This window comes from Hakea prostrata, chromosome 8 (genome assembly GCF_041222555.1).
Source record: "Hakea prostrata isolate BN-2017 chromosome 8, UWA_Hpros_2, whole genome shotgun sequence".
NCBI classification, from domain to species: Eukaryota; Viridiplantae; Streptophyta; class Magnoliopsida; order Proteales; family Proteaceae; genus Hakea; species Hakea prostrata.
The window spans coordinates 52,341,425-52,366,249 of record NC_142607.1 but is presented as its reverse complement, the minus strand read 5'-3'; the positions used below and the strand labels follow the sequence as shown (position 1 = coordinate 52,366,249).

General features: G+C 38.7%; 1 protein-coding gene and 1 long non-coding RNA gene across 2 annotated transcripts in view; one reads left to right on the top strand and one right to left on the bottom strand.

Annotated features, from left to right (window-relative positions):
• Positions 1–2,113: 2,113 nt before the first annotated feature.
• Positions 2,114–3,159, bottom strand: LOC149008535 (uncharacterized). The gene is made up of 3 exons (XR_016175316.1): positions 3,105–3,159; positions 2,350–2,552; positions 2,114–2,241 (listed from the first exon to the last, which is right to left on the bottom strand). It is a non-coding gene; the product is annotated as an uncharacterized LOC149008535 (long non-coding RNA).
• Positions 3,160–6,416: 3,257 nt separating this feature from the next.
• The window catches only part of LOC149008534 (haloacid dehalogenase-like hydrolase family protein), a 161,345-nt gene continuing 142,936 nt past the window's right edge, over positions 6,417–24,825 (top strand). The window contains exons 1-7 of the mRNA XM_089166055.1: positions 6,417–6,900; positions 8,687–8,787; positions 8,895–8,951; positions 9,043–9,137; positions 16,794–16,893; positions 24,232–24,290; positions 24,636–24,769. Of these exons, the coding sequence (XP_089022181.1) occupies positions 6,504–6,900; positions 8,687–8,787; positions 8,895–8,951; positions 9,043–9,137; positions 16,794–16,893; positions 24,232–24,290; positions 24,636–24,769 (943 nt within the window). The 5' untranslated portion in view covers positions 6,417–6,503. The remainder of the gene's footprint in view (positions 6,901–8,686; positions 8,788–8,894; positions 8,952–9,042; positions 9,138–16,793; positions 16,894–24,231; positions 24,291–24,635; positions 24,770–24,825) is intronic.

Below are 24,825 nucleotides of genomic sequence, written 5' to 3'. Positions count from 1 at the left end.
TCAACTCTGCACTTGCTTTGGGTTTTCAAATTAAACTTCCGTGGAAAGTGGAAACTCACGGCTCCTTTAGTTGACACACCTGAATCCCGTGTGAATTCCTGACACGACGGCCAAAAAAAAAAAAAAAGGAAAACTTGGCCCCCGCGTCTACCCAACCAAATGCAATCCAAATAAAGTAAATTGACTCAAACCGTAAAGCTTGACCTAATTGAACCGGTAGAAGCTTGAGACTGGTTCGATTAATTAAAACGGATTGCTCACAATGCAAGCTAAATATGAACAATTTTTCGGTTAAATGTGAAATGGTTTGTTGACTTAGAAAATAAGGTTGGTTATGCTAGTGGTTGTATGGTAACATTCATGTGTTCTTGTATTTTTTTTTAAAATAGAAACAGCTAAATCAGATCTAGATCCATTTTGTCCAGCCCTTTGTGAGTCCAGGGCATCTGACACTAGATGGACAATATGTGGATGTATTTAATTGCAACCGTTGGATCCAAATTAAACTTAATCAAATCCGACAGTTGCAATTAATGTCCATGTATCATCCATCCAGAGGTTGGATGCCTTGGAAGTACGAAAAGACTTAGACCCAAAGGATATTTATTTGCCTAAATCATGTATGTTTTACCTGATTTTTTTTTTCTCATTTTTGAAATGTACCAACACTTTGGCACAATTTTTGTCGGCTTTGAGAAACTAGAAATTGGTATTTTCACTAAAAAATAAAAAATACTTCTCTTAAAAATGCAGAGGGGCAATCTTGTCCTTTTCATATTAAAATATAACATCCTATTTTGAAACAATTGTTTCAAAAGAGAGGAACTCCGAATTTGTAGACATAAAAGGAGCTCGAGTTGCTGAATTTTTAGAGACGGTGTTTTATAGATAATTTTACAATAGATCTAGCCGTTTACATGTAGTAGAGAAGAGCTGGATTCTTCAACAGTTTTACATATGGTTGATATATCCTTCATCAACCATGGTCTTCCCTCAGGATGCAAAACCCATGTTTTAATCGACGTAAATGAAGCATTGAGCAATGCTATTTGGGGTAGGCCGTCACTGGACTCTCCCATGATGTACTAGTCGGAGCAGAACGGAAGTCGAATTATCTCCATATGACCATCAAGCTTATAAGGATCATACACCCAGAGTTTGTAACCTAGCCAATGAATGACTCCTCTTATTACTGTGGCCTTTGAATGACCCATCAATGGAGTACTGCCGGTGACAGACCCCGTAGATTGCCTCCATTTGCACGTTTCAGAGGAGAAAGTCTTGATCTTAATAGCGTTTCTTCTGGGGCTTCTTATTTCAATCTTCAAATCACCAATGTCAGCATACACCACTTTCTATCGGATTGATGAAGGATCGGCATTGGCAGTGGATAAATCATCACAATTGAGAGCTACAGCCAGACCAACCATCGGACAAGAAGTCTCAGAACTTGACTTGATTAATTGTAGATTGCAAGGAGGAAGTCGGTAACACTTTTGGGTGAGAAGATTGAATATATGATAGAGATTGCCTTCAATACCACAAAGAAGAAGTCCACTGCAGGAACAGATGACTCGGCCAAGCTTACTGAGAATTTTCTGAGAACATTCCATACTTATGATATCTGCACCTCCATTTGGTGATTCTGATGTAGCTAAAAAATCAAGTGGTTCACCTGATTTGGGATTTGGAAGAAGCGCAAAAGGCAGTGAGCAGATGCGGTATTGCTGCTGCTTCTGTGGGTGAAATAAAAACTACGGAAATAAGGATCGGAGATATGATTGTGCCACCTCTTTGAGACACTTGCACCTGAAGACTGACCTGAGTGGCATACGGATTAGTATCTCTGAAAGAATGTTGTTGCTGCAACGAAACTCTGCATCAACATCCCTCAATTGGGGGTTGCAGCGCTTTACTGATTGGACCCTTCCACCAAGTTTCACCAGAGGTGCACCCTGAAAGTATCCTGGGGTGTTGCAGATCTTTACTGATTGGACCCTTCCACCAACTTTCACCAGAGGTGCACCCTGAAAGTAGCCACAGAATTTCTCAAGCTTAAGGGTTGCACGCATCACCAACAGTTTCACATCAAGCCTATTTTTCAGTACAACTTTTAAAACCCCAAATAAAATCACTCTTGCTGAATTTCCCTCATGAACCTGGTCAAGTATAATAACTCTAGAATGTTTCAAAGGGGGATCAGACAGAGCTGCTTGCAAAAGCATATCCTCTGTTACGTACCTACAAGCCAGTAACCAAATAAAACAAATTCAACACAACAGTTGGCAAAGAACAACTAAACAGCCAGGATTCAGAATCAACATTATCGCATTAACACAATGAACTTACTTCAGGATAGTTTTTGAACTACAGCAATCTTCAAATCGACTGCTGTAACCAACTTCTTCCCCAATTGTTACATTCATCTCTTCAGCAACTTGATGGGAAACACACTTCACAGCCACCCCAAAAGGCTGAGTGCAGGCTATCATCACCTTTCTATGTCTGTCAAGTGTCTCCAAATCAACTGCATGCAAAACAAACTGAGGGATCTGCAAAGCAGCAATATGCAAATTATAAAACAATTTTCTTGTAGAATAAACACACAGATTAAATGGAACCCAAACAACCCCCCCCCAAAAAAAAAAAAAAAAAAAAAAAAAAAAAGGAGGGCAAAGTTCTATTTACAATGAAGCCCAGTGGCAGCAGCCCCTAAAAAGGAGTCACACCAACGAATCAATCTCCTATATATCTATTTTATCAAAGTAAGAATAAACATTGCTCTTGTTTTACTCTGCAGCCAAAATTTCAGTCCATTCATGTTAAACACACCCAAGGATGCTATGCTATGACCAAGGTGTAATCACTACAAATTTGTTCCTCTCTATGATAGAGGCAATCATAATGCAAGCAATATCAAGAGTTTATAGGGCTATTTAATTGTACATTGACACACTGAAACATACCTATAATGCCAAAAATCAAACGGGCATAGTTTCACAAAGGTAAACACATACAACATAACCTATTCCAAGTTGTTCTTCTAAATTCAGCAATGTGTTCCAAAACCACCCCCCCCAAAAAAAAAAGAAAAAGGAACGTACCTGGGAAAACTAGATTGGTTGCTTCACAGAACAATCACCCCATATCAAAACCGGATACGGCTCTAACCTAATTACACAGTAAGAGAACACAGCATCGGAACCATGTCTTAACGCAAAACTCAAGGAAAATCAACGAGGAAAATAAAAATTCAAATAACAGAGAGGAGAAAACTTTGGTTGGTCACACTAACCTGAGTTGATTTGCCGCTACCAGTTTCTCCAACTAATATCAACGACTGATTGGCGTTCAGAACCTAAAAGAATTTTTCTTGGTGCTGCCATACAAAGCTCACCATTTTCAGGAAGTGTCTTCCTTTTCTCCAAAATTTCAAAGTAGTTCTGTGAGTAGGGCCTGCCGTTCCATTTATTAATGGTAAGATTGACCAATAAGCCACCATCGTCACGAGCTTTCTTCACAGGTACAATGGTTTCGCCCTCCACATCATACAAGCTCATCTTCCCTTTCATATCAGTAGACATTCTCTTTAGGTTTCAAATTCAGTAAACCTAGATGAATGAAGCAAGAAGCTGAATTGTAATAGTCAACCGGAGGCTCGTTCACAATTTAAACCCTAATAAAGTAAGAACCCTGATCTTCAGAGGAAAATAATCAATTTTGGGTAAAATTGAAACAATCCAACAATGCCTACAGCATAACATAACCAGGTAGCGATCTAGCGGAACTGGCTTGGGCTTCAAACCCAATAACAAAGAACACTTGAATTGGATTTTAGCGTTTTATTCTTGTGGGACCCGGTCACTCTAATCAGTCCAACGGCCAAGACCGGTTCAAGATTTCGATTTTGAGTTTTAAATTGTGGTTTATTGGTTCAATTGGCGAAACCCAACTATATATTTTACACGAAGCGTTCATTCTCCCGCCAAACAAAACATGAAAGGGAACCAGACTCCCCAGAAGGAACTGGCAAGATCTACAGAGTCTGCAATTCGGCGAGTGAAGGAACCTCCAACGAAATCTTCCTCCGAACAAGTGAAGAAGTCTCTAAAGGTAAAGGTAACATCGTTATTCGTTCTCGATCTTCAAATCTGTTCGTTTTCGGTTTTTTTTCTCTGTTATCCTCAACAATTAATGCTTTTGACTCCTCGTAGGTCCCCAAAAAATGTTTGGACAATGCGTTTGAATCTATTCCAGAAGATCAATCTCCTCATTCTCGAAAGTCGGTTTCTACTTCGAACGATTTGGTGAACTCCTCTGTCGATCAACACAAATCTCTCTTATCTGCAATTTCTTCTGTTTCTCTGATAATTCCTTGTTTCAACTCAGATAAGAAATGACATGTTATTCGTTCTCGATCTGGATCCTATTTAAATCTTTTCGTTTTCATTTTTCTGTCGCAGTTATCCTCAACAATTGCTTTTGACTCCTCGCAGATCCCAAGAAAATGTTTGGACAATGCGTTTGAATCTATTCCAGAAGATCAATCTCCTCATTCTCGAAAGTCGCTTTCTACTTCAAATGATTCGGTGAAATCCTCTGCCGATCAACACAAGCAACTCTCGGATGTAACTTTCTCAACACAGTTTCTCTCTTATCTGCAATTTCTTCCGTTTCTCTGATTATTCCTTGTTTCAACTCAGGTCCTCGAGCTTTCAATGCTTCCAGACTTACCACTTGACACTTTTGGATTCTCTCCATCGTCTACCATCTCTGAGGAGAGCCAAGAAGCCAGCACGGTCGAGAACAATGTGTCTGTTGATTGCGAGACTCCGAAGACTGGAAGTGTCGACGTTGGAATAGCAGTAAGTTTCATCAAAGAAGCTTTGCTTCAGGCCTCGAGTTCCTCAGTCGTCGATCTCCGATCGAAGAAGATTTTGGAATCCGTGATTAAGATCGTTATCGACGATTTATATGGTTTTCCAGAAGAGCAAGTCCGTCCTGAGATAATATCGACAAAGCTTCATATTAGACTGCTAAATTCGTTGCTGTGGCTTGTTCCTGTGTCGGTGGTCGCCGTTGTTCTATCGAACATGTTCGCCGGCAGCTCTTTCCCTGATCCACCGCCGACGTGAATGGTAGAAATGAATTACCAGAGAAAAACTCCATTCCCAATATTATTCATGGTTACTTTCATAGTCGGATTTAGAAATGACATCAATCCAAAGAATCTCGAGTAGAGCAAATTTTTTTTCCAGATCCTTCAAACCGAATTCTAAGTGATTTGCTAAATAGCAATTGCCCCGGATTCGGCTGTATTCATCTCCCAGGTTTTCCGTTCTGTATTGCAACACGCGAGCCAAACTACTCCAACACCGTCTCGAGTTTATTTAAGGGTTATTCAACAATGCAATCAACTTTTGGTCCAACGAATTAAGTACGGAGACATCTAGGCAGGCTTTCTAGCCCATCTGGAGTTTGAATTTTCAGGTATATACAACAACAAAGGTTTTTTGGTTGTTTTTACAAAATCTAATCGACTTCTCTTTCTCCATTTTTCTGGTAGACAGAAAATCATTCGAATAGCTCCTACATTTCTTTGCTAAAAGGTAAAAAAAAGGAAAAAAAAGAGGAAAATCATTCGAATAGCTACTACAAACATTGGCTTCAGCATTACATAACTGAGTTTGCCAATAATTAGTCTTATGCCAAACAATTATTAGTTCAACCGAGAGGCTTACATAAGCCGAAGCATTTGCAGCTGCATTGCATGCCCCTAGAGTAAAGAAAAAAAACACAAAATCAAAATTCATTTTTAAGCTTACAAATATCATAAAAAGCAGAGGTTGTCACTCCTTCGCCAATGCATTTTTAGTTGAGCTTGGGTCTTCGTAGAAAAAGAATCAGAAAAAACAGGAAGAAATAGTTTATACTTAAGGTTGTCTTGGTGTTGCTCTTGACCTTAGCGCCGTTATTTATATTTGTTTCAATGTTGTTCTTGGTCTTTGTGGCCTAGTTTCTGCTGGTTTGTTGGGCCTTGGTGGCCTTGTTGGGCTCTGGTGGTCTTGTTGGGCTCGACCCTTGTTTTCTCTCCTTTCCTTTCTTTCCTTTTGACAATGAATTATTTATTTATTAAAAAAATTATCATAAAAATTGTCAAATTTTTTTTTAGGAAAAGAATTATTAATTTACTTAATTAACCCTCGGATTCCACCTGAATATCCTTCATCTCACATTTAAGGGCTTGAAGAAGCCCCTCCTCATGATTATGATGACACGTGAAGCAAATTGCAAATTCGTTTGATCTTCATTATCCAAAAAAGAAAAAAATTAAAGAAAGAAATTGAAATTAAAAAAAGAAAAGAAAAGAAAAGAAAAGAAAAGTGAAACTTGAGGTGTAGAAGCATGCTGATCCTACGGGATACCACCAAGTGGATATATTGAACTGAGCTACTACCCGCCACTCAGAGGAGACAGGCTGTTGTAGCTTGCAGGCAACATCAATGAAGATCTCACTGCAACTCATGGACAGCACATCTTCCTCACTCTGCAGACCACCCTCGACTTCCTTCTTAATTCACTCTCCACTTCATCCACAATTGCAATCTAGTTTCTTCTCTTTATCTCTATCCAGTTTCAACCGTCCTCTTCAATGGCGAAGAGGAACACCGCTGCTACCCTTCCGAACCAGAACCAAGATGACCACGGCATGTCTAAAACTAGAACAGAGAAACACTCCTGAAACTGAAAACAAGTGGACAAAAGTATCTGCTGTCCTCTTCGACATGGATGGAGTTCTCTGCAATAGTGAAGAGGTTTCTCGAATGGCGGGTGTGGATGTGTTCTCTGAGATGGGCGTCTCTGTAACGACCGAGGATTTCGTACCCTTCATGGGGACGGGTACGTTCTTCGTACAGCTTACCATCTATGATATCTCCCTTACTTGTTGCTCGACTTTGATTTCAACCAATCAACTAGCTTTGCCCAATAAACCTTCAACATGATCCATGATGGGAAATACAAATTCCTTATACAGCTAACAGTGACATAAGGTTTCCCCAATGTAGAATTTCATAACTCATTTAGATGCTAATCAGTTTGAAGCAGTTTAAGGTGTGCGGGAATTGAGTACATTGGTATTAAGAAATGATAATTTGTATATCAGAGGATCTGAAAGAACTAGGGCTAGCCCGAAGATTGGGATTCAAAGTGTATAGGTTCCTTAGGCTTAACTAAAATCTCTTTAAGCAGGGTTGAGTGGGAAAACAGGATTAAAATAGCTTACCCCATTTAGTTGGGAAACAGCTTAGTTGAATTGCTGCAAGTGAAATTTGTACTGTGTTATCCTTCCATTGACATGTTTGGATCTATATATATTTATGATCAATGTAGAAAAGTTTGTGTATATTGATTTGTCAGACTTTGACATCTCAGCTGATCTCTTCATTGCTGATGTTTGATGAGAAAGTTATCCCCTCTCTGTCCCTCTTCTTTTTGGTCTTTTGTTTGAAAACCCGATCACCGATGCTTGTTGTCTCTGCTGTATCTTGTGCATTTCTGCTGTGTGATAAGCTGTTATTTCCAAGATAAATATGTTAAACTGGTCTACATCAAGGCTGTCCATTCATCTAATAGAGTAGCCTATACTATCTGTCTTGGATCCCAAATGGATTCCTGAGCTCTTTCAATCCTTAAGAATCTATTACTCGAGTGAGCTCAAGACTTTCCTAATTGGCGACTTTGGTTGTCATTGTTTTCTCTTCTCACTAGGATCTTAACGAGGAAGACTTAGGGTGTTTCTGATTGTAATTTGGATTTAGAGAAGGTCTTACAAAAGGGTAACAGGGGTACGTGGTGGAGGTTGATATGGTTTTGCTATTTTGAGTAATGATTGAAAAGTTTGTTTTTCTTGTCACTTACCTGCTGAATAATTGTCCATGCTGGTTATCTTTCCAGCCCTTTTACTTGATTCCTATGAGTATCACCTCTTTAGTTTCTTCAATCATACAACCTTCATCACTTTTTAGTGATCTGTCTCTGTAATTCAATTGTAATACTCAAGGACCCTGTGACTTGTACTACAGAATGACCTTCTCTCTCGAAATAAGAAAAAATGAATGTGGACAAAAATCAGAAATATAAGCAACTGCAGTATGAACGCTGGTGGATCTAAAGGTTGTTATACTTATATGTGAACAGTCTAGTAGTGGGCCTAGTAAGCACTGGTCTTTATAAAATACATCCATAAGTTTGCTTGTCATGCTTTATAGCCACAGAAGCAGGAGGAAACTGTAAATTTGTGGTGTGGATAAGTTATTCTGAATGGAGTTTGGTTATTTAACCTATTTATAGTAGTCATTTGTGGGAAATGTTGTCATTGGATTAGTTTTGGTCTTGCTTGGCATGTTAGCGTGCTCATTTGCTAAACTCTTAGTCATAGGTTCAATTCCTGGAAACAGCTTCTCTGGAAACAGTAGTAAGGCTGCATGCATTTGATCTCCTAGACTCTGCTGAAAACACGGAGCTTTGTGCATGGAGAGCTGGGCCTTTTCCTTTTCAGCTGATATACTTCCGCTTCACTTTTGTTGGGAAAAATGCCAGTGATGGATTAGACTCCGGCTGTTGTTGACATTAGATAAAGTTTCTGACATATGGAATTATTTCTCTTCTTGTGATAACAATCTAGGCGAGGCAAATTTTCTGGGTGGTGTTGCTTCTGTGAAGGGGGTTAGTGGATTCAGTCCTGAAGCAGCAAAGAAAAGGTTTTTTGAAATATATCTTGAAAAGGTGATTAACAATGGCCCCTCTTTTTAATATTTTAAAAGGGAAAAAAATAGTGTACATTGTGCTACATCAATTTTCAATTGTCCTTGATCCCAAGATTTCTTCTGCAGTATGCAAAACCAGATTCAGGAATTGGATTTCCAGGTGCTCTTGAGCTGATATTGCAGGTAAAAAAGGCTGATGACCCTAAATATCATTGACCTATATATCCACAAATTCAATTAGTGATTCATTTTTTCCCACCCTGCAATGCACCAGTGCAAAAATAATGGCCTTAAAGTTGCGGTTGCATCTAGTGCTGATCGAATCAAGGTTGATGCAAATTTGGCTGCTGCTGGTTTGCCATTGTCAACGTATCCTAAAGAACTTTTGTCTGTTATGAATTTCAACTAATATAATATTATTTGAAAACTATGCAATATCAAGGTTGATCTTAATCATTTCATTTTACATGTTTCTTCAGCAGTATTACTGTAATCTTCAATTCTGTTTTCATCATGATGGAGCTTTTCATTTCAGAGGATTAGCTGCAATTGTAATGCAGAAATATTAAATCCTTTCCTAACTGAATTGATCAGATTCGGAGTTGATAAATTACTTTCTTCCAGGTGTTCATATCTTGGTCCTTCCCCCTTGTATTTTCTTTCCCTTCGGGGTGTTTATGTTATTTTTGTATATTCATCCAAAAAAAGGGGATTAACATGACAGAGTCCATTTATCAGAAAACCTGAGTCTTCCAATCAGCAACTTTGGATCTAGGCAGAATTTGAATAGGCTTCATAGGAACCCAGTAAAGCTGTTACTTTTCTACTAAACTGGTCTTTGTGTATCACTTGATCAAACAAAACAAGAGAGATTCCACTGATTTCTCTGTCTCCCACAGTGGTACTATTAGACCAGGTTGTAATTTTGGTTAGACTTTTGATTTTTTACTAGGGAAAGTAAGTAAATTACTAAAAAGAATTAAGTCTGGAAGAAGGAATTCGTAACTGAAAATAAAGGTTAATGCAAATTTGTAAATCATTAATCAGAAATGGTAAGACAGGTTTTGCAAGCACCAGAAATGCAGCGCACTGTCATAAAAACAATCCTAATTGAGTTGAAAGGAGCTGAGGTTTTCTGACCTGTTAAATAGCGGCTGAGAAATTGTTGTTCCAAGTTGATAACAGAATGCAAAAAAATAATTTTGAGGAAGAAGACAGTCCTAGGAATCCACTGTGGAGAAATGATGTAGAGGATACAACAGAACACTATAGATTGGCAATAGCAGATCTGCATCATCTGTTTGTGCTCTTATTCCTTCTCCTTGTCCCCTTCATTTTCAGTTAGGAAGCCAGAGCATACCCAAATTAATGGCTATAATTCTAGCGAGTTGAAAATTACATTCTAAACACTAGCTATTATTTTCAAGTTTAGTTCCTTTTTCCACTGCAATAATATTTTCATGGGTTATTCAGTGCTTTCAGATCAATAGTTACAATTTGGGCATCTCTCCTTCAGTTTTTTTATTTGAAGAAAGCCAAGCACTGCCCTTCTTCAGTGTTTTCAGATCTGAAATTATTATTTTTACATAGTTAGAATCCATCAAAACTTCCTCCTCTTCACGTCAAAAACTCCTAGAGAGCCACCTAATCTACTTAGAAATCCTCTCACTGTGAATCCACATGTGATAAATAAGATGGAAATATTATTGATTCCTTACTAAACAACCTGTTATATAAAGTTAAAGGATGGCTGATGCAGAATTGAAGACATATTTAAGAAAGAAGAAGCCCAATGGGTTAGGCCCATCAAAGGCCTAAAGCTATCACCCAAATCAGCCCATGACTTTCATGGGCTAGGACTGTTTTAGTGGGTTAAAGTTAGCCCACATATTTTAATCTCCATGGTCTAGACCTAAGCCCAAGTTTAGTTCTTGAAAAGTCAATAAAAGGGGTTGTACTTTGAAAATAAAAGAACTCATTGTCAAAGGAGCTTTCCTTTGTCAAGAGTTAGGTAGTAGTTGAGTTATTAATAGGTAGGTGGTGTTAGCTAGTGGTTGGATGTTACCATTGATGTTTATGTCTCTTTAGAGTGTTATATAAAGAGATTTATGTAAGAGGTGAGGACACAACTTATCAATTGGAATAAAATTGCTTTGTTAGCATTCCTTCTTGTTGGATTCTATTAGGAGTCTAATAAGAGTTTGTATAGGAGTTAAATTAGAGTTTGCATTCATGTAAACTTCTATTCCTTGTAATAGTCTACTTTCCACTTAATTATAAATAGAGGGCTTGAGATCATGGATCAATAAGCCATTCACCACAATCGTTTCTTTCAACATGGTATCAGAGCCTAAGTTCGATTAGGATCTTCTTCTATTTTTTTCTTTCTTCAAACCCATAGCAGATTATCTTTTTTCACCAAAACCCTTCGCAGTTTTTTCTTGTTCTTCTACAACCTAATTCTGCAACCATCGCAGAAATCAATTCTTCAAACCATAATTCTGCAACCATCGTTTGGCAAAAAAAATTTCCCTTTTCAAACCCATCGCACCGCTGCACTATCGTTTCAGTTCCACCTCGAAGATCAGAGAAAGAAAAAAAAAAGGAAAGAAGAAGAGAAGAAGAACCACTTTTCCTGCTGCTTCTCGCGACAAGAATTCCTGTTGCTGCGATTCTAGAATTCCTGCTGCTGCTGCTTTTTGTGATAAGAATCATATATTAGAATCGGTTACCGTTGCTTCTTCTGCAACTTCATTGCTTCTGCTCCTTATTGCTTCTTCTATCACGGAGCTTCGCAACTTCCGCTTGAAAGAGACTCTCGAAGAGTGAAGACTACTGCTGTATTTATGTTTTCTGTTTTGATCAGCCCAACCAAAATAAAAAGAAAAACAGAAAACGTAAATACTATGTTTGAGGGTTAGGTTTGTAAATTTACAAACTTTCAGGGACCTGTTTTTGATTTTCCATATCATCGAATCGAATCGGAACCTAATCGAATCGAATCAAAATCGAAATCGAATTAGCATCAAATTAGAATTAGAATCAGAATTAGAATCAGAATCAGAAAAGAAAAAAAATGTTACTTTGAAAGGTTGAAGACTGAAGAACTGCAGATAATTTTGTCAACATGACAACTATTGACGGTACAGCCTCGACCACTGCTTCCTCTACTACCCATACCAACTCCTACCTTGCTATATCAGGTAAAACTTTAACAAGCTCTCAAGCTTCTTCAGTTTCTACTCCTTGGATAATTTATACATGAGCCACAAATCATATGACAGGTTTATCCTCTTCTTTCTTACAATATTCTCCAACTTCTGGAAAGGATAAAGTTTGAATCGCTGATGGCTCATATTCTTCTATTGCTGGAAAAGGAACCATTCAGCATTCTCCATCACTTTCTTTGTCTAAAGTTTTACATGTTCCCTCTTTCTCTAGTAACTTGCTCTCTATCAGTAGTCTTACACATGACTTGAATTGTAAAGTGACTTTTTTCCCATCTTACTGTGTCCTCCAGGATCTGGTCACAGGGAAGGAGATTGGACGTGGTAAACTAGACAATGGACTTTATTTGCTTGAGCCGATTGGAGAATCTGCGTCTGCTTTGACTATATCTTCTAATCCGATCCATTCGGTAAAATCAGACCTTCATCAATGGCACCGTAGGCTAGGTCACCCCCCTTTAGGAACTCTTAAGAAAATATTTCCAGATTTGGTTTCTTCTTATAATGAGGATAATTTTTTTTGCGAAGCCTACATTTTTGCAAAGCAGACTCGTTCTACTTATTTACCTTCTCTTCATAATAGAAGACCTATTCCTTTTATGCTAATTCATACTGATGTGTGGGGTCCTTGCCGACGTGTATCTATTACTGGCCCTAAGTACTTTGTTACTTTTATTGATTGTCACTCTCGTTCTACATGGATTTATCTTTTAAAACAAAAAAATGAGGTTTTCCGATGTTTTCGTGATTTTCATAATATGATTAAAACTCAGTTCAATGCCACTATAAAGATCCTTCGCAGTGACAATGGCACCGAGTATATTGATGGTGAATTTCAAAGATATCTCTTTGACTCTGGCATAATACATCAGACCAGTTACGTTGATACGGCTGCCCAAAATGGGGTGGCCGAAAGGAAGAATCGGCATCTCTTAGAGATAGCCCGTTCCATTATGATTGCTATGAATGTACCGACCAAGATCTGGAGTGATGCTATACTCATCGCTTCTTCTTACCTTCTTAATAGGATGCCCAGTAGGATACTTGGTTTTTGTCCTAATGAGATTCTTCAGGGAGCCTCTTCTTTTGTTGTTCCCCCAAAGGTTTTTGGATGTGTGTGCTATGCCAGAATCACAACCCACCAGAGTAAGCTGGCTCCCTGCGGCCTACGTTGCATATTTTTGGGGTATTCTGCTACTCAGAAAGGGTACAAATGTTATCATCCTCCCTCCAGGAAAACCATTGTATCCATGGATGTAATTTTTCATGAGTTTTGACCTTACTATACACCTCTCCAGGGGGAGAGTCCTAGAGGAGAGGTGTTCTTTCCGACTCTAGATCTTCCTATCATAGACCAACACAACTTTAAAGTCCCAGAAGAGTTTCTCGACCGGGGGAGACTTCGGCCAGATAACCGAGGACTCTAATCCACCCCCTTCGTTTTCCGAACCATGTGAAGAACCTAGCCAGGGGGAGACCACTCCTGTGAGACACACTGTTGGGGTCTTTCAAAACCAGATTGACCAGAATAAGGAGGTGAAGGCTTATTAGAGGAAGAAATACAACCGGCTAAAGCAGGTGGAGAAAGGTGATACGTTACCACTTCGGTCTCCCGCTCCGGAATCGATTCTACCGAGGTATCTTCTTCCAATCTTCCTATTGCTTGTTAGAAAAGGGGTCAGATCTTGTACTCAACATCCCATAGCTAAATATGTTTCTTATAACTCTTTGTTTGACTCCTACCATGCTTTTATATCCTCTCTGTCATCTGTATCTGTTCCTAAAAGTTGGCAGGAAGCCTATGCTGATAAGAAATGGAAGGAAGCTATGGTAGAGGAAATGCAGGCAATGAAGAAAAATGACACTTGGGAGCTGATTACACTTCCTCTAGGAAAAAAACCAGTGGGCTGCAAATGGGTATTTGTGGTTAAACAAAATATGGATGGATCAGTCTACAAGTTGAAAGCTAGACTAGTTGCAAAGGGGTTTACCCAGACCTATGGGATTGATTATCAGGAGACCTTTGCCCCTGTTGCGAAACTAAATACTGTCAGAGTTCTGTTGTCTGTAGCTGTGAAGAAACACTGGAACTTGCACCAACTAGACGTAAAGAATGTCTTCTTACATGGGGAGTTAGCAGAAGAGGTCTATATGGAAATCCCTAATGGTTTTTCCGATGACAATACTGTAGGGAAAGTCTGTCCGTTGAAGAGGTCAATATATGGGTTAAAATAGTCTCCTAGATGATTGTTTGGATGCCTTCTGAAGGCAATGACTTCTATTGGGTACAAGCAAAGCAATGCTGATCATACACTATTTGTCAAGAAGTCAGGTACTAACATCACACTTCTCATTGTTTATGTAAACGATATTGTCATCACAGGGAATGATGGTGAAGAAATTCAAAAGTTGAAAGACTTTCTTGGCAGAGAGTTTGAAATTAAAGATCTAGGGAAGTTACAGTATTTCTTAGGGATTGAGGTGGCTCCATCAAATAAAGGTATATTCCTATCCCAAAGAAAGTATGTCCTAGATCTATTATCAGAAGTGGGAATGTTGGGGTGTAAACCAGTTGATACCCCTATTGAAGCTGGAGCTAAACTTAAAGAAAAAGAGGGAGAACCAGTGGACAAAGGAAGATACCAAAGGCTGGTAGGGAAGCTTATTTACTTGTCCCACACCAGGCCAGACATCACTTATGCTGTAGGGATAGTGAGCCAATTCATGCATGATCCATATTTAGCTCATATGAAGGTCATTACTGAAATACTACAGTATTTGAAGGGAACTCCTGGAAAAGGAATACTTCTATCCCCCACAAATAATCTAAAAGTAGAAGCATACACTGATGCAGACTGGGCTGGATCTCCAGACAGGAAGTTAATTTCAGGTTACTGTACCTTTGTTGGAGGTAATCTAGTTACTTGGAGAAGTAAGAAACAAAATGTGGTAGCTTTATCTAGTATCGAAGCTGAATATAAAGCTATGGTTTGTGGAGTTTGTGAGCTACTATGGTTGAAAGGCTTGCTGCAAGATATTGGAGTCCAAGTTCCAAACCCTATGATGTTATATTGTGACAACAAGTCTGCTATTAGTATTGCTAATAATCCAGTGCAACATGATCGAACTAAGCACATTGAAATTGACAGGTTTTTTGTCAAAGGAAAGTTGGAACAAGGGCTTATCTGCATGCCTTTTGTAAGATCTGGAGACCAAGTAGCAGATGTTTTCACTAAGGGTTTGAAAGAAAGAGATTTCCTTCCTATTGTAGGCAAGTTGGGCATGACTAATATCTATGCCTCAACTTAAGGGGGAGTGTTGGATTCTATTAGGAGTCTAATAAGAGTTTGTATAGGAGTTAAATTAGAATTTGCATTCATGTAAACTTCTATTCCTTGTAATAGTCTACTATCCACTTAATTATAAATAGAGGGCTTGAGATCATGGATCAATAAGCCATTCACCACAATCGTTTCTTTCAACACTTCTCTATGGAGAATCCTTGTGTTTGACCAAGGTAGGTTGGTGTTCGATCCAATCGATCCACCTTGCGGTGTGAAGCTTGGGTGTTACATTGTTATTCTCAATTCCCTCAAATTGTACTTTCAATTCTTTCATCATAGTTCTGCCCTTGTTTTGAAGATCTATTCAACCCGTATTGTTATGCTATTATCCTTCTAATACCACTTTAGTTTCAACCCTCTTTCACATATAAATTCTGTTTTATCTTAAGTCTATCAAATCTGAACTTGATTCCCTATGAAAGGTCCTATTTGACTACTGTTTTGATCAATCAAATAAAGTACTACATTAATGGCGGTGGTACAATGGGAAGTTTTCTTCATTTTGACCAAATGGTCACAGACTTAAGTCCGGAACCAGCCCTTTGTGAAAGCAGGGGGGTTCGGTTGGATACATTATGACCCCCTAAGATCCTGCAGTAATGGGAGCCTCCTGCACTGGATACACCCTCTTTTTTCAGCAACTGCCGATAGCCATTATTGTCTTTTGTTTCTAATGGCAGTCTTCTCTTTGTATTATCTTCCTTTTTCTTTTATTCCTTTTGCATTTTTCTTCCTCTTATTGATTCTTCTAGATCTGAAGCTGCAACAAATAATAGATAGAAGCTGAAGAAAAATTAGGAACTTACTTCCAATACAAAAAGTGAAAAAGATTCAACTAAACCTCAAAACACCTAAAAATAAAACAAAACTTGTATTCCTATTCCTGACCCAAAATATGGGTCCATTAAAGGAGTCCATTACAATAAATATCTATTAGACCATCAGCCCATTATAGGTATAACATGTCCAAATTCTCATCTTGACTAAATGAGCCCTTTTCTGCACTTTTCCTGCATCAAATTGATCGCAATAATTATTGTCTACATGATAGATGATTCCAGCTTGCTTTTCTGGGCTGAGTGTCAACGAAATTCATATGGGTTCAAAGCCCTTTCACTGGTGAACTGATTGCCATTTGTGCATTCAAGCATGTACAGTTGGGGGTGGGTTAGGAGAATAGTCACCTAATTCCCAAGAGTATCTCTACCAAGAAAAATTCCCAAGAGTATCTAATTTAAGATATTTTCTGAACAACCTACCACATATTAAGAAAGATAGGAGCTGATTCGTTTCTCTGGTTGTTTGGTAACGTAGTGGTTAGTTGGAAAATAATTTAATTATTGGCTATTTCTCTTCCAATGTTTCGAAGGATGTGGATTTTGACTAACATTCTATTGCAACCATTTTATAGATCTAATACACTGTTGACCTTAACATTTTTCTATTTGAATCAGTTTTGATGCTATTGTATCAGCAGATGCATTTGAGAATTTAAAGCCTGCTCCAGATATTTTCTTAGCTGCATCGAAAATCCTGAATGTACCCCCTGGTGAGGTATGCTACCTATAGATTATGCACAGCAATCATTATTAATTCTAACTAGTGGCAGACTATTTTTTTTAGTGACTTGGTTGGATGGGGAACTTGAATGTGAGTGAAATTCTGTTTAGCTTGTGATTATATCATCGAAATTTTCCTATAATGGCTGATGTTTTGGACCTTTTGGAAAGTTGGTAACCCAAGAGGAGGTGAATTGTGAAATGCGAACTTATTTGAAAAAATAAAAACTTCTTCCTGAAACATAAGGAATTGAAATGAAATGGATAGAAGCTCAACTTAAAGTGGATGGAAATGAAATTGAGAGGAGCTCAATTTATAGTGGTTTGGCAACCTTGCCTACATACACTTCTAAGTACTCCCAGACTTGGCTTTTCTCTGTCAATTGCTTTCCTGGTGTCAGTCAAAACCTTCCAGCAGTTTTCCTTGGCCCATGCAAACATTTAAGTGTTTAACCATGATCCAACAGCAAACCAAGTGTTTTCTAAATGGATAACACTCAACCTTACACTGACACTCGTTTGAGATGCATTCAGTGTTTCCAGTCAAGATACAAAAGCACAAAGCATCTTACGGGAAAAGATTTACGAAGGAAATCTCAAAGAAGAAGATGATAGAAGGGTATATAAGAGAAATTGAAGTACAGTAAAATGAACCCAAAAAACAGAGTATGCAAGTTTAAGCCCAACGTATGATTCTCCAAACTTTTCAAAACAAGATTTAAAAATGTGGAAGTGACTGCCTAAAGTGTTAGGCCCCATCTGTTTGGCGGGAAAAAGGGTGAGAAAGTGAGAGTCATGGGCCTTACGTGTAATGGGGTCAGACGGCAGCAAAGGCAAGGAAAGAAAGCAATAGTAAAGAATAGGGTGGAATAATAAAATAATAATAGAATCCATATCCCTCACCTTTCCTATAAGTTCTACTGAAGTTGTTAGGACTTGGAAGATGGGTGGGATGGGATAATTCTCTTACTAAAATGTATTTAATGTACTTCAGCATTTAATGCATGCTGTCTGTTATTTTACCATCCCATGCAAAGAAAAACTTTGGTTTTTTGGAAATTTGTATAATACCTTCATAGTATCCCACCCCTTTATTCCCACTTCACCCTTTTCCATAAAATAAACAGGACCTTATGGGAAAATACCCTTAAGTATTATGTTTATAAGACAGACAATCCCCTGTGAAAAACTGAACCTAGGGCTTCAAAGTGGTATGAAAAATCATTTTAACCAAGGCAGGTATTTGCACTTTGAGTGTGAACATCCACACACAGTGGCCTTCAAACAGTGCTGAATATTTTTTTCCATGACTTTCTTGTGTGAGTTTGAATTGATTTGAACACAAGCACACTAGAAGAGCTAAAATTTCAGGTTTTGAATCTGCCCCAAATATGAACCCAAGGAATTTAGAAATGCTCATGAAGTTATTGCATGTGCAAAAGCAGGTGTTCTAAACAGCATGGACAAGTCCCCCTGTATGTCACTTTGGCCCAACCAGTGTGCCCCACTGCCCCCTGCCCCTATATCTCAGCCCAAGCCCATTCCCCTGCATTCCCTGTCCTAGACCATCTTCCTCCACTAACCTGCTCTGCCTCCCCCCCCCCCCCCCGACCCACTCCCTCTCTCTCGGTCCACCCTTCAAACCTCTCCTCTCCTTCAGCCCAATCTGCGGCCTATCCCCCACTCTCGGCCTACCACTCCTTGTCCGCTTCTCTAGACCCATCCCTTCATCTTTCACCTCCCCAGACCACTAGCTTCCTCCCTCTCTCAGCCCAGCTCCACCAACACTTCCCTCTACCTCTCTCTTTTCTCATCTCCCCTACTCCCCTCTTCCCTCTCCTCCCTCTCTCAGCCGGGCTCCTGCTCCCTTCCTTCGCCTCTCTTGGTTCTTCCTCTTGAAATAGGAATCTCCAATTACCTCAAATGCTTGGCTGACCGCTTCTCCATCACTCGTACTTCTACCCCCTCTGCTTGTGAGCACCCTGTTGTAGACCTCCCTACCTCATGCAATATAGATGTTTCTGAGGACACTTCAGAGACTAAAACCCTACCCTTCAGTTGCCTCTGATCGTGTTGGTTGCAGGAAAAGCATCCCCAATGGACGTGTTTGTGAAATTTAAAAGTAACCGCAAGCGCACGGTATCGTGTAGCTAACGGGTCGATCTCAAGGAGATATGCCACTTATAATTCAACTTCTTAATAGTAATGCGAGAGTGGAATGATTCAATTTTTGATAACTAATTAACTAAACTAAACGATCCTAATCTATACGTCTAATGCAATCGAATTGAAACAAAAAATAAATTAAACACAATCAATGCATAAATAAAAGATAGGAAAAAAAATGCGAACAATAAAAAAAAAAAAGGAAAGGGAAGTGATCCTAGTGTCAGCTCTGGATCGAGGGAAGGGGAGTATAATAATAATGACTTTGACCATGGACCCTTTGCCGTAGCTTACAGTCCACCGCTTGGGGGAATGGATATTAAAGAAAAAAATAGTGCCAGAAAGTAAATAACAGAAAGTGAATAACAAAGCAATAAAAGGAAAAGGAAGCCTTAACCAAAGAGAGGCACGACTGTAGGCATCTCTGATCAAGGATCCAGGGGAAGGGAGAACAATAAATAAATGCTGAAAGTAAATTGCAGAAAGTAAAAAGGAAGCCTTAACCAAAAAGAGGCACGACTGTAGGCATCTCTGATCAAGGATCCAGGGGATGGGAGAACAATAAGTAAATGCTAAAAGTAAATCCTAAATTAAGAATATGGAGGGGTAGATAGAAGCGGGAATGGAGGGAGGAGAGAAGATTAATAAAGAAGGTTACTTACTTGCAAATTGAAAAAACGATTCGAATCTCAACCAACCCTAACAACTAGATCTAGATCTAGAATGATCTAAATCTGCAATTGCTAGACCAGAGAAAAACGAATCTAAAAACTTGAAACTTGAACTTTAATTGCATTACATAAAAAAAATTAAACCTAAACATTCAATCTAGAAATTAAAATCTCACAAATGCAAGCAAAGAAAACTAAAGAAAGCCTATATAAACTGAAGAGAGAAGAAATAATGCTTCTACTAAGCTCTAGAACACCTTCTCCTTTGATGGAGTATGCTCTCCTTTTATAGAGTTTACATGAGATATGAGGCACGGCTGAATTTGAATAAAACTCATGGTTCCTATCTGACTCAGCCAATTAGGGTTTTGACGTACTAATCGCGTTGACTTAGAGAGATCAGATGCATAATTCCACCGTTGGATTTGAGGTTTAAGTAGTCGTGAAGCTCTCCTCCAAAAATCAGCATGATCGGACATCGGATGGCCGTTCGATGAAGGGCTTGATCGAAACTGAACCGAGACATTCAAAAACGGGATTTTTGCTTCATCCTTATCTGAATATAATTCTTTTTCCTCTTTTTCTTTCTTTAATCAAATCCCAAATAGAAAATAAGCTATTGAAGTATGCAAGGACTCTTTTCTCCACGTGGACTCTCTCAATAATATCTCTGTAGATTTTATTGATAATTTATAATCTCCGTAGATCAAATTTGCCTTCTTTATCTCTTCAATATTTTGGAGTTGGCCCATAATCACACATCTCTAGCCCATCATGCTCCAGATCAGGCCCATTTTCGCATTTGAGAATTTGAATGGACTTCTTGACGTGTAAAATTGCATGATTCAAGCCCAAAACTCCAAATATTTGCTTAAATCTTAAAAAGTCCTAAAATCTGCAAAAACAACATAAAACCCAAGGTAACTCCACTCTAAGTGTATAAAATGCATGCTTTATGCCCTAAGATTTCACACATAAATGTGCTCATCAGGACGCTACCTCGAGAATGGAAATTTTGTTGTAGACCTCAAGTCTTATAGAAAGAAGAATAAAAATAAAAGGAAAAAAATAGACATGTTGTAGTTTTGCAGTTCAGCTATGTTCTTTGGTTTCCCTAGTGTAAGGCTTCGTGCCATTTGAGCCTCTGTTTCTTGTTATTTGGCTAGGCTGGGCCCTTGGTTCACCTTGTATTCTCTCCCTCCCCCCTTTTCTCCCCTTTGGTTGATGAAAAAGAAAGTCCCCTTGTATGACCCATAATATCTTCTCCTTGTGCCCAACCAGTCCAAATCCCTGTGAAAAAGGACACAAAGTCATACTTGTCTCATGTTTACCACTTCATGACAAAACCATTTTATGTGTAAGCATTTCATCCTATCAACTGCTTGGATGGGCTTAAAATGGAGGCTCAAGTGTGACACATGCTATTATATAGTTACCCACCCGTAGACAAAGGTCCTGAGAACCGCTCAAAAAGTTTCTGTATGTCTCAGATGTCCGTGTAAAGGTGCGGATGTCAGTTCAAAAGTACAGACATATGTTATGGAGTTTGTTTTTATTTTGAGAAGTCACAAAACTGAACGACCTAGTTTGGGCTTGTTCCATTAGGTCTTTAGTGCATTAATTTGTGTTTTTAGTAATTGGTTGCAACACTTGGGAAATAAAACATTTACAACTGGGATTCTCAACTTCTTCTTACTTGTCATTTGAGCTTGTCTTGGAACTTCCATTGTGTGATGTAGCCTCAGTTGAATAAGGGCTAGGTCTACCAAGATTTTATCAAAACCAATCTTTTTCAAACCAAGGAAGGACTTTTTGGTTATGGGCTAAAGAGGTTTTTTCAGCTAGGTGTCTATAATGGGGCTTGATATGCAATTGTGAAAGTTTGGCTCATTTTGGTGAAAGGGGGGGAAATGTTCCTCTTCAGAAGATTAAAAAGCAAACTTGTTGAGGTAGGTTTTTGGGATTTAGGGTTCTTAGTTTGCGCTGCAACTCTAGGGTTCTAATGCCTATGGGATGCTTACCAAGTTTAGTTGAATTCCAATGGTTCATTCCTAAGACATTGGAATTTTAAATTTCAGGGTTTGGAACTGTGGGTTTGATGTTTCTAGGATTTGGCTGGTCAGAATGGGCTGAAACTTGTAGGGAAAGAAAATGATGATACATTGATATTTATCCTTCAAAGTTGGTTGGGGTTGGGTGGCTAAATTGGAAGATATGGGTTCTCTAGGTTTTAAGGTTTTAGGAAGTACAAAAATTCTAGAAAATAAAAAAGGTGAGAGCACAGGAGGATTGCATATAGTGGTTGCTACTTACATGGATATAGGAACCTTGAATGATGCTGTGGAGAAGATGGAATAACGTGAATAAAGGCTGAAATGCACCACTGTCGAGGGATCCCTGCTCATCTCCACAAGAGAGCCTAATCCCGTACACTTGGAGTTTTGTTACAAATGCTGGAACACTGTTCTTGACGAAACTGTACTCACTGAATCAAACTGAGCTGCAATAGCTTAAATCTTATTAATCTGAAAACTGGTAATAATAACATATTGTGGTTGGCTTTTATAGCCTTACTAGTAGCAGAATCCGGATTAAAAATAGAAGTCTTAAAACTCTAGCTTGAACTGAAATTAGAAACCATTTTAATATAGAAATTCTACTTGAACTTGGGTTTTATAACTGAACCCTTACAAGGACTCTTCATCAACTCTAATAAGGGCTAATTAAATGACATGCATCAGATCTACTTAGGACTAATGTAATAGTATATATCAACTCTAATGAGGACTAGACCAATAATAAGAGGGAGTTTCATACTGAACTAATGTATCCTTCTTGTTGGTCTGTTAAGTTGGTTGATTACAAAGGAAAACCATCCGAGGAAGGCCCAATACCTATACTGACCCAAACTAGCCCTATACCTAGGGAAGGAAAAAAAAAAAAAAAAAAAAACCTAAAATTCTGCTGGATATGCATCATTGTGCTACTTGCTGAACATAGTTTTTTTTTGGGATGAATAAATAATATATTAACGAAAAAGGAACAACAAGAACGGTCTTTAGGAAGAAGACCAGAGAAAGAAGTTAAGACCCCCAGGAGACAACAATAAGCTTGTTCCTTGGGGTATCATCAATCAGAGGAAGGGGAGAAGCTACCAGTCTAGAAGAAACATCAAAATAGATGGCATTCCAAATCATATCTTTCGACCGAGATTTGGAAGTCCATCTCCGAAGATTGCATTCCCACCAAAGATGATGGACAGCGGCACAGAACACGAGCTTACCAACCCGATCGCAAAAGAAGAACTTGGGAAGTTTCTCAAAATCCAAGACCACTCACTAACAAAGCTGAAAGATCGCCTCGAACGGGGCCAAATATAGGATAGGGCTTTTTCCCAGATAGATCTGGAAAAAGGGCAAAAAAAGAAAAGGTGATCAAGGTCCTCCGAACCATTCCAACAAAGGATGCAACTTGGGTTAACAGGGATTTGGTGGCCAATAAGGAAGGATTGGGTAGGGAGGGCATGGTGAAGGGCCTTCCAAAGGGTAAGGGAGTGCTGGGGGATGTGACTTTTGAACCAAACCAAGGGAGGCCAGGGGGGTTTAGGGTTGTGGGTATGGAAAAAGTTCCAGGCTGAGGAGGTAGAAAAGGTTTTGGTGGGGGATGGGAGCTAGATGGTAGTGTCCCTGGGGGAGCCAGATGGTAGTGTCCCTGAACATAGTTATCAAGGCGATTGTCTTGTCCCTTGGTTTCCTCAGGTGTCGCACTGCCTTGTTGATGTCACCTTGGTTTTTAGATCTCTCATTACATAGTTGTGTGCCGCCTAAATAAATTTTGTTGCTTGATGACTCCTTCCTTTATCTTCGGCTAGTTTTTGTAGAAGTCTTGATACTTGAAAGGGGTACTATATGAATCATCTATGATAATCCTTTCTGAAGAGAATGCACAAGTTAGTTATCGCCAAAAACATGTTCGTTAAATAATATCTCAACATGATGCTCTTTAGTGTTTCTTCTCTCTGACTGTTGGTAACTCCTAGGAATCAGAAATACTGCTAGTTGGGGCTTGGGACACTTAGGTTATTTTTCGTTGCCCAAGCAAGTGAAAGGAAAAGTGAAGAAAAATCCGGACAATTGATCATTTGGTTGCATTTTCAGGGGACATATCTGGACAATTTATTTTTTTCGTGGGTGACTTTCTTGTAGAATACCTGTTTTGCTAGATTCATTTTGCTATCATGCCACAGTAAAGGTATCTTGGATTCTCCCTATAGGTTCATTCTGTGATGGAATTTTACTGTGGACATGGATTCTTGTTGGAAATTTCTTGTCAATTACGTACAAATTTACAATACTTATGACTGAATAGATTTGAATGGTGTAACAAGATTCCTGTAGCATGTCCCTCTAGTGGGAATAAAAATAGGTTAGCCTGAGTCATACTTTATATGGAAATTGCTAAGAAATAAATAGGTACATGTCTATTTTTTCCTTCAGTGTATAGTAATTGAAGATGCGCTAGCTGGAATTCAAGCTGCCAAAGCTGCACAAATGAGGTCAGAATCTGCTGCATATTTTTTCTTCCTTGTATTGTAATTGATGATTCCCTTTTCCTGTGTTGTTTTCTTTGTGGAATTCTTTTTCAACTTTGTATGCTACAAACCAAATAGGTGGTGGTTGCATTAATCTCTGACCCATTTCTGCGTTTGTTATCTTCCTTTTCTATAATGGGTTGGATCAATTTCTTGATTCCTGAATCCTGAGTCTTGAGTTTTTCCTTTCCCGATATTTTATTACCCAAAACAATTGGTATAAGATTTACAGTTTTTACATTGACTTCACTTCAGGTTTAAGGATTATGCTTCCTTTATTAAATGTACTCCATTTTTTGCTGATTGCAGATGTATTGCTGTCACAACTACATTAACAGAAGAAACTCTAAAACAAGCTGGTCCATCACTTATCAGAAAGGACATAGCAGACGTCTCACTTTATGACATTCTCAATGGTGGTGTTGGTGGTTCTGGTTGTCATAGTATGTAGTTCTCAAGGCAAATATAATGTCTTTTATACCCATGAAGATGTGGCATT